This window comes from Humulus lupulus, chromosome 1 (assembly GCF_963169125.1).
Source record: "Humulus lupulus chromosome 1, drHumLupu1.1, whole genome shotgun sequence".
Lineage (NCBI taxonomy): Eukaryota > Viridiplantae > Streptophyta > Magnoliopsida > Rosales > Cannabaceae > Humulus > Humulus lupulus.
Window position 1 is genome coordinate 304564674 of NC_084793.1, and position 10024 is coordinate 304574697.

Consider the following 10024-nt stretch of genomic DNA (forward strand, 5'->3'; position numbering starts at 1 on the left):
CTTCTCTAAACTTATTATATCACTAACTAACAATTTGATAATTGATCTAATTATTAAAAATATTTTGATCAAAATCTAATCTAAGATATTATTTTGATTTACTTCATAAGCATTTACGATTCAAATTGTAATTTAACAAAACATATTAATGAAGAAAAATATGTCCCCAAAATGTTATTTTCCCATTTTTTTTCAGAAAAAAACAAATAATAAGAATATCCGAATTTTCACTAGCACTTCTATCTAAGTAACGACCACGTAGAGAGAGAATATTGGGCGAATCATTGGCTGAATTCTAACGCAGTGACTGATCCATTTGAAGAGAGATGGCGATGCTTTCTATGCCCATTTCACTCCCAACTCCGACCCGTTACTCCTTCCGGCGAGTTAACCGGTAAAGCTTCTCCTTTTATTCACTCTTCACTATTACATTTCAATTTTCATGAAGACCCAAGTTTTCTTGGAAAGTTTTTTTTTTTTAATTAGATTTAGTTTTGACCATATTCTTATCATCAAAATATTGAATTGACATTTTGGGGCACTGAATTGAGTTTGTGACAGGTATTCTGGTATGGCTTTTGCAAGCTTGAGCAGTGAGACTACTTCTGTTGGAGTGAAGGTCACAGAAGGAGAAGGGAACTTGCCCAAAGTTGTCCTGACTTCTGCTCAGGGTAGGTATGTGAACCCATTTTCCTCAATTTGTTCATTTTAGTTTTCTTTTGGGTGCATTGTTTCTTGATTTCATTTCATGATGATGATTTTTAGAATTTGTTAAAAGTTTAGCCAATAATGATTGTATGAGCTTTGAAGACCTTCTCTAATGGATAGATTATACTTTTCTTTCTTTTTCTTTTTCTTTTTTTGTTGCAGTGAGGCTGATATATATTTATATGGTGGTTGCATTACATCTTGGAAAGTTCCAAATGGCAAGGACCTCCTTTTTGTTAGACCAGATGCTGTATTCAATAAGAAGAAACCAATAAGGTTGGTTTTTTTTTTTCGTTAGATTGTTAGGACAAATAAGCTAAATGGCCAACAAAATTGTAGTGACTAAAACAAAGCTAACTCTGCTACGATCAATTCATGTATGAATATGTGTAGGTACATATATAATATCAAGGTTTCTGAATATTGATTTGTTTGTACTGAAGAGCATAATTTTTCTCAGATACTAATAATATCTCTTTTTTGGGATAGTGGAGGTCTTCCCCATTGTTTTCCGCAGTTTGGACCTGGTGAGATACAGCAGGTATGATTGTTTATGTTTCTTGGGCAAGTAGGATAGTTCTTCCCACTGTAAATTAGAGACATTGATGTTACTTGAAATGATATTTTATCAGTGTCTTGTGTTTTTCATCTTATGATTGTGTATTAAGCCTTAACAGGTGTGAGTGTGTACTTAACCTTGGAGTCATTTATGCTGTTTACAGCATGGATTTGCAAGAAATATGGATTGGTCTGTCATTGATTCCGAAAGCGTCGAAGGAAATCCTGTTGTAACTTTAGAGCTAAAGGATGAGCCCTACAGTCGTTCCATGTGGGATTTCAGCTTTCAGGCTTTATACAAGGTTAGTTGTGAAAATAATGCTATTGTAAAGTGATATTGATAACTCACTAGGCACCTTGTTTGGCCCACCCAGACGGTGGTGAGTGGTCTATGGTTAGACTACTCTGTCAACCGTAGTTAGTACCTATAGTGTTTGGGACTACTATGTGTATGATTTTTACTGAAAATATTCTTATAATCATTCTACTTGTTCCAGGTGATTCTGAAAACAAACAGCCTTTCCACTGAACTTGTAATTACAAATACAGGCAACAAGCCATTTTCATTTAGTACAGCCCTGCACTCATACTTCCGCGTAAGTAGCTTATCTTCTTGCTTCGTGATTCAAATTTCATATGTTTGACTCTAAATTCAAAATATATTCTTATGAATTGATTTTATATTAAATTGTTTTGTAACAGAGACACCAAGAATTCAGGAATAAATTGTAGATGAAAAAAATTGTAATTTATAGAATTGCAAGCTTTGACATTGATAACAAGTTTCTTTAGAAGGTTTAGAAAATATGTTTCATTGTACACTGTATTCTGCATCTCTAATTGCACTGTGGGCCTGTAGATGCCTGGAAAGAGAAAAAGGAAGTTAATTACAGTAACATTGGTATTTATCATGTAGGCTTCAGTCACAGGTGCATCAGTTAGAGGTTTAAAAGGTTGCAAAACCCTCAATAAAGAACCCGATCCAAAGAATCCATTGGAGGGCAAAGAAGAAAGGTTTGTGTCAAATTTCATGTGAAAGACATGCTTTTATTACTATACAAAAAGAAAATAAAGTCAATATTAGGAAAAAGAAAAAGAAGAGAAAAGAAGAGAGAAATTAATAAATAATTATATCTCAATTTCTTAGTTGATTGGTTGAGGTTTGTGCTACACTTTGATTCTTACACAGCTAGACTCATTAATGCATGTGAACTTGCAATCATGGTACAGTTATGTTTATCCATTTTCCGTTTAGGACAAGAACATAGTTTAATCTTTACATTTTTGACTGAGGATGAAATAAGAGTTCTCATGCAGCGTCCTCACATGGCCCTAAATATAATTATTTTGCAAAGAACTAGCCTCACTATTACTTTTATGGTAGTTTGATTATCTTTCTTTTTTTAACTATATTTTTGGAGTGGGAGGGGACATGAAAAATGAAACATTCTACATTACCATTGCTTAAATAACAGCAATCTCGTTTTGAATATTCTAGCCATGGTTCTTTGTTTTTTATTCTTATTGTAATTACACAGGGACGTGGTCACTTTTCCTGGATTTGTAGATTGCATATATCTGGATGCCCCTAATGAGTTACACCTTGATAATGGCTTGGGGGATACAATATCCATTAAGAACACAAAGTGAGTTTGAACTTTGAAGCTCGGTTAACTATGGTTTTGCTTCAATTGTTTTCTTTTAATCAATTTTTTCATTTGTTTCACATTCTTGCCTTGTCTGTATTTTTCATCCTTGTAGTTGGACCGATGCTGTGTTGTGGAACCCACATCTACAGATGGAAGCATGCTACAAAGATTTTGTCTGCGTAGAAAATGCCAAGGTATACAAATTTCTAGCCTTCGTATTAGTAACTAGCAAAACTTGAACAAGTCAAAAGTTAAGTTTGTCTTCTTGATCGCATTTTACGACTAATTATTGATTTTTTTTTCCACTCAATTATGATATTTGGCTTGTTTCATCATTTAAGTGTGAGATGTGTGCAACATGATTTTGTTGCTAATTTTTCTGATTTTACTTCCCTTGTATGGCTACTTTCAGATTGGAACCAAACAGTTGGAGCCTGGACAATCTTGGACTGCTACACAGCTACTCAGCATCGAGTGAAATGTGCCAATTTTGTAGATATATGTCTTTGTTCTTTTTTTTTTCTTTTCAAATATATATTTTTCCCTTGAGCGTTTCAGCTATAAAGAAAATAATGGGGTTGGCCAAGACCATAACTTGTATTTCTGTGTTAAAATAATCACAATAATGTATCTCTTGTTTCATACCTCCATCATTATCTTTTCAACTTAACCTCCTAAAAGTGATATGGGAGCGGAATAGAATGAGTATTTTTTTTTAATTGTCTATTGGAATGGTCTTTCCACCAAAATGGTGGAAAATTCCTTTCAACTATAACTAAGTAAAGGAATGAATTAAAAATGGATTCCATTCCATTCCATTACTTTCAATCTAAAGGGAGCCTAAAAGTGATAACAATTCATAAATGCTCAACAGCTAGTTTGGTTAAGCTTACTAACAAGTTAAAAGCACTTGCTGAACAATGAAACTCAACAATTATTTGATAAAACAAGCCAAAAACTCATGAACAAGACCATTCATTCTAATCAAACGGCAGCCTAGAAGAACTTTCGAAACTCCAAAATCTGTCATCTGTTTTCTCACTCTCACTGCTTGGTTCCATTCTCCTGCTGCAGCATGAATGCTTGACAAGTGAGTGTACCTTCCGCCATGCGCAGGGTCGAGTTTGACAAGGATTTTTCCATTCTGTTTGCCTATGAATCCAGCAAGCATTAAGCAGCGCATCCCATATGGCTGCATTTGGTTTTATAGGCATTGTCTTAATCAACTCTTTTGCTTCTTTCAGCAAACCAACTCGGCCAAGAAGATCAAACATGCAGCCATAATGGTCTATTAAAGGAATCAACTTATAAACAGCTTTCATACTTTGAAATAATGATTTTCCTTCATCAACCAATCCTGCATAGCTACATGCAGTAAGAATGGAAGTAAAAGTGATATGGTTTGGTTAGATGTCCGTACTCTCCGTCTGCATATATAAACCACTTTAGAGCTTCTCTTCCTTATCCATGAATTGCAAAACCTTCAACAATTGTTGTCCAGGAAGAGACATATTTCCTCTCCATATTTATGAAAATTTCAAGATCTTGTTCTATGTTGCCACATACATATCTATAAGAACAAAACCCAAAATTGGACCAATGTGGATTTTGTGTTGGACTAAAATTCAATTATATGGGCACAAATTTATTAATGTATAATGGTATCATAAAATTGATACAAATAAAGTGATCACTTATGTAAATATGTATTATTGGGTATTTAAGTGTTATGGAATTAATGTTTAGATACCTTAAGTAGTATTTATAACTTGAAGAGGGGTCAAGTTGTAATTATAGAGAGAATACTTATTACTAATTTAATATTTGTAATTATAGAGGTTATGGTCCTTAAGAACCAAGTCAAATTCTAATTTTCCCCATCAAGAGAGAATACTTATAAGAAAAACTTGGTTAACCTTCAACATCAACTTCAATAAAGGTATTAGAAATATGAATTAGGATTTCATATTCAAGCACTTATAAGAACATGTTTAGATCTTAAGTTTATGTAGTGATGGGTCAACATAGAGACGAGTGTGGGCAGCTGCCCCCACTGAAAAAAATATATAATTATTTTTAAAAAAATATATGTATTTTAATTAATCAATGTATATATTTTTAATTGAAGCTAATATTTAATAAAGTAGACTTTGGTGTAATGTGTAAGCTGATATATATAAATCTATTGATAGGAGTTCAAATCCCAGCACAGATATTTTTTCTACAAGTGGTATCAGAGCTACCTTTGTTGAACTATTTAAATATTTGACTTTTATGTTCAAAAATTTGAGATTTCCTAAAAGTTTGAAAAAATATGGGTTTTGATCTTCCTTTTGTGATTTGGGCTTGATTCTTTGATGTTCGGTGATAATAATGTATTATTAACTTGTAACAATTCTAAACACTCATAAAACATCAAGATCATCATTCTTTAAACATGTAAACTCAAGATCTAAACATGTTCTTATAAGTGCTTAAATATGAAATCCTAATACATATTTCTCATACCTTTTTTGAATCAAAGAAGATGATCATTAAAAGCGGAAGCATGTGTAACTTGATTCATTGTTTGGAGTTGATGTTGAAGATTATGATCTTCTAAAAAAACCAAACTTTTCTTATGAGTTTTCTCTTTGTTGATGGGGGAAGATGAGAATTAGAAGTTGACTTGACTCTTAGGCACCATAATCTCTATAATTACTGATATTAAATTAGTAATAAGTATTTACAACTTGACCCCTTATCAAGTTATAAATGTTACTTACGGTATCTACACTTTAATTCCATAACACTTAAATATCCAATCATATATATTTACATAAGTGGTGATTTTATTTGTATCAATTTTATTTTATGATAGTATTATACATTAACAAATATGTGTCCATACAATTGAGTTTTAATGTTTCTCTATGCAACATGACTTATTTGCTAAGCATTTAATCACAAATGATTTCCTCGTGTTATTATTCCTCCGATGGCTAATTTGGATTGAAACTGTCAGCAAAACAGTATCAACTGAAATGTGCCAAGTTTGTGGTTAAGTTTGCCATGAAGATAGAGTTGTGCTTGTTAATTCATCACTTATTGACATAAATTTAATAAATCCCATCATGATTTATGAGTAGATAATGCAGTTCTTGATACTAATCTCTTCACCAATAATCTCCACAAGAGCAGTTTCCCTCCTTAAAAATGTGAAATCGAACACGATCTCGCAGAACAATATGTCTGCCATAAATCTTCGAGATGAGTTTAGCTACCTTATGACAGTCTTCACAAACTCTCAGATTATTGAAAACTCTAATAGTTACTCCTGGTTTAGTTCTCATCAGTCCAAAAGCTATTGCAAGCTTCTCACTGTGTTGCTGGATTGCAGTTTCTTTCTCCTCATCCACAAGATCAAGTAACAAATCTCTTGTTGCAGGTTCATGTCCTTCTTCTCTCAGTCTCTCTGCTATAGATTCCCACAAGCGGTAAATTTCTTCCATGTGTGGATGAGAGCCGCCCCCGGCCAAAAACTCATGAACAACACCATTCATGCTAATCAAACTGCAGCCTGGAACTTTTGAAACTCCTAAATCTGTCATCTGTTTTCTCACTCTTGCTGCTTGGTTCCACTCTCCTGCTGCAGCATGAATGCTTGACAAGTGAATGTACCTTCCGTCATGCGCAGGGTCGAGTTTGACAAGGATTTTTCCTATCTGTTTGCCTAACTCGAGGTGTCTATGAATCCGGCAGGCATTAAGCAGCGCACCCCATATGGCTGCATTTGGTTTTATAGGCATTGTCTCAACGAACTCTTTTGCTTCTTTCAGAAAACCAGCTCGGCCGAGAAGATCAACCATGCAGCCATAATGCTCTATTGAAGGAATCAACTTATAAACAACTTTCATGCTTTGAAATAATGATTTTCCTTCATCAACCAGACCAGCATAGCTGCAAGCAGTCAGAATGGAAGTAAAAGTGATATGGTTTGGTTTGATGCCTGCACTCTGCATCTGCATAAACCAGTTTAGAGCTTCTCTTCCCTGTCCATGAATTGCAAAACCTTCAATAATTGCTGTCCAGGAAGAGACATCTTTCCTCTCCATATTTCTGAAAATTTCAAGAGCTTGTTCCATGTTGCCACACTTGACATACATGTCTATAAGAACACAACCCAATATTGGATCAATGTGGATTCTGTTCTTGTTGATGTAGGAATGAATCCAGCTACCTTGATCCAACGCACCAAGACGAGCGCAAGCTGAGAGAGCTGTTGCCAGCGTTACACCGTCTGGTTCAACGCCAGCCATTTGCATTTCTGAAAATATGTTCAAAGCTTCCTTGTCCAAACCTGCATTGACATATCCTGAAATCATTGTTGTCCATGACACAACATTCTTCTCTGGCATGTTCCGGAAAAACTCATTAGCTCTGCTCATTTCCCCACGTTTTGCATACCCATTAATCATCGAGTTAAAAGAAACAATGTCTCTTTGTGGAATTCTATCAAACACAAGACTCGCCCCTTCAATGCAGCCTGTTATGGCATAAACGTGGAGTAAGGAATTCATAGCATAGACTTCTGAGCTATAACCCATCTTTATGATGCGTGTGTGGACTTGTTTGGTTTCTTCCAAAGCTGATAAACAAGAGCAGGCTTTGAGCAAGGAAGGGAAGGTGTGGTTGTTGTGTGGAACTGATTGACAAATCATTTGATGGTAAAGAAGTAAAGCTTCTTCGGCTTGATTATTGTTTGAGTATCCTTTGATCATGGTGTTCCACATGAAAGTGTTCGGTCTGCGAAATCTGTCGAAAAACATCCGGGCATAGCCTAAGTTGCCTAAACTTGGTAAAACACAAAAAGTTAGGAGCTTGTTGGCCAGGATGGCATCTGAATCAAGCCCTGTTTTCAACATTTGGCCATGAATTTGCTTTACTTCCTCCATGTTTGAACATGTCTCAAGCAAAGACAACATATGATGAGCCGGGTTTGGTAGCAAGAACGGTGTGGTCATTTTAGTGTGAAGGCAGTAACAGTCTCAAAAACACTGCAAAAGAAAACTTAGGAAACTGATTTTCTATGGTTCTTATTATTAAAGCAATTCAGATAAGGTCATTTGATATGCTCTTTTCCTATTAGATATTTTCAATTGAAAAAGTTCAAAATCTTTTGGGTGGTCCCCTATTGTTTATTGTCGTTTACACCATGCCATCATATAAAATGCAAAAAAAAAAAAGAACCAAATCTAAATTCTCGTCTCTATGTAATAAGCATTAAGTCAATCTGTATCAAAACAAGAATTACACTATAAAGATAAACTGAACACTAGCAGCCATTAGAGATGAACATAAGACCCTCTCGAGATGAACATGAATTGAATAACTAACAAAAAATCCCCAATATACCAAGGTTTTCCACAATGCCCATGAAAGGTTCTGACATAGTTGAACTTTCAAGAAGCTAAGGTTGATATGACACAGACCAGGAGTATCATCACCACCACTGCCCAAACCCAGTAAAACCATTTGTTCTTCTTCTTCATCTGGTTAGCATAGTAAAGACTGTTAGTGCCACCATTGATGAAGTTACCTGCATTCACAACATTCTCTTCAATATCATCTATCTTTTCGCCCTGGATCTCAACCAGAACAGCCATGTCAAGAAACACCTGATGAAGCTTATTCAAACTTTTTTGAATATCTAACACTGTCTCATGCCTAACTTTGTTCTCCATATCCACTTCTGTTTTCCCTTCAAACATTTGAACTTTCATGGCCCCAGAAACCATCTTTTCGATCTCCTCCTCACTAGGTAACTTGCCCATGGCACAATAGTACTTCCTCCTGAGATCTTCCTTGTGATCTTCAACAATTTTATCTCTCAAACTCTGAAAGTTGTTCATCATTTCTCTCAACTTGACTCTCAAACCATTGGTGACCGAAATCCTGGTACGATCAACATGGCTTCCTTCTCTATAAGCATCTAAAACACTCCGATTGTTAATGTTGGACTGATCAAGATTCTCAAGCCTTGTCTTGACTATCCTCACTTTACGAAGTATGGAAACTATGTCCGAGTCCATACGATCTCTAAGCCCACGAAGAATCTTTGTACTGTGAGTGGATTTTGCTTCTTCATTCAAGGTTTGAAGATCAGACAAGAGATTGGTAATCTCTTCCATTTCAGACTTGACTTCACCAACTTCTTGGTAAAACTTAGAGAGGTTTTCTTCATCTATGGGGTTAAGAATTTGGCCTAATTCGATATCAAGATTCTCTTCAAGGTCCTTCTGGGCTTGTTTCTTCAGTTCCACATAACTTAAGAACGATTTTGTCATCAAATCATTCATCTTTGCAAGATTTCACAAAACCAAACCCTGCAAATATGTACTCAAAATAAAGAGAAAAAAAATCCATCAAGTGATAACAAGAAGCTTAAAGATTACAACACATCAAAAAAAAAAAAAAACATAGTGATTAAACAAAAACTTCATGTAGTTTACCTTTCAACAAATCAAGAATTGAATCGGGTACTTGGGAGTAAGTCTCTGCTTCAAGAATCTGAATTTCAAATAAAAATATATCTATTTCTTAATGAAAAACTCATAAAAACAATTAAACCCAGAAGAACAAAAACGATCAAAGAAGAAAATTCAAAACTGGGTTAAGATGATCAGAAATGGAGTTTTTAAAACAAAACCTTGAAAAATCAATGGCCTAGTTTTGACCGACGATCTTCTTTTCCAACAATTTCTCTGACCAATGGTCTTGTTGCTGCTGTTAGTGACTGTTGAGAATTAAAGTAAAGAATTCTCTGAGAAAGAGAGAGAAGCAGAAACTTTAAGAAAGAATGTTGGAGAAGAAGAGAATGGAAAAGTGGGATTGCATTGTTGGGTTTGTAGAGTTTGTCAGTTTATACATACACTGTTTCAAAATTCGAATTTTAGTTTATTAATATAGCCGTTAATTATCCGAAACGCGGTGAATGTAGAATTCAGTTATATTCCTCATGAAACTACACCATTCATTTCGCGTTTAGCTCTCACAACAGTCATAATAATCATTTAAAAAAAAAAACATAATTATCAAATTATTATTGGTAATAATTTGAAAATTTTCAT

General features: G+C 34.7%; 3 protein-coding genes across 3 annotated transcripts; 1 reads left to right on the forward strand and 2 right to left on the reverse strand.

Annotated features, from left to right (window-relative positions):
- The first annotated feature begins 237 nt into the window (after window positions 1-237).
- LOC133812645 (putative glucose-6-phosphate 1-epimerase) lies at window positions 238-3565 on the forward strand. Its single transcript, XM_062246435.1, has 10 exons — window positions 238-394; window positions 562-675; window positions 871-984; window positions 1198-1249; window positions 1431-1568; window positions 1764-1862; window positions 2183-2280; window positions 2805-2912; window positions 3028-3109; window positions 3328-3565. Exons 1-10 carry the CDS (start codon window positions 327-329, stop codon window positions 3391-3393), a joined length of 939 nt encoding a protein of 312 aa, XP_062102419.1. The 5' UTR covers window positions 238-326; the 3' UTR covers window positions 3394-3565.
- Window positions 3566-5769: 2204 nt separating this feature from the next.
- Window positions 5770-7994, reverse strand: LOC133812646 (pentatricopeptide repeat-containing protein At5g66520). Its single transcript, XM_062246437.1, has one exon. The coding sequence runs from the start codon at window positions 7916-7918 to the stop codon at window positions 6071-6073; it is 1848 nt and encodes a 615-aa protein (XP_062102421.1). The 5' UTR covers window positions 7919-7994; the 3' UTR covers window positions 5770-6070.
- Window positions 7995-8352: 358 nt separating this feature from the next.
- LOC133812649 (syntaxin-112) lies at window positions 8353-9279 on the reverse strand. Its single transcript, XM_062246440.1, has one exon. It carries the CDS (start codon window positions 9251-9253, stop codon window positions 8357-8359), a length of 897 nt encoding a protein of 298 aa, XP_062102424.1. The 5' UTR covers window positions 9254-9279; the 3' UTR covers window positions 8353-8356.
- Window positions 9280-10024: the final 745 nt, after the last annotated feature.

Excerpts from the sequence above, each read along its gene's own strand:
- LOC133812645 (XM_062246435.1), top strand. The coding sequence starts at position 327 with ATGGCGATGCTTTCTATGCCCATTTCACTCCCAACTCCGACCCGTTAC. Across the intron at positions 985-1,197 it reads AATAAGAAGAAACCAATAAG|TGGAGGTCTTCCCCATTGTT; the intron begins GTTGGTTTTTTT and ends TTTTTGGGATAG. Across the intron at positions 1,250-1,430 it reads GACCTGGTGAGATACAGCAG|CATGGATTTGCAAGAAATAT; the intron begins GTATGATTGTTT and ends TGCTGTTTACAG.
- LOC133812646 (XM_062246437.1), bottom strand. The coding sequence starts at position 7,918 with ATGACCACACCGTTCTTGCTACCAAACCCGGCTCATCATATGTTGTCT.
- LOC133812649 (XM_062246440.1), bottom strand. The coding sequence starts at position 9,253 with ATGAATGATTTGATGACAAAATCGTTCTTAAGTTATGTGGAACTGAAG.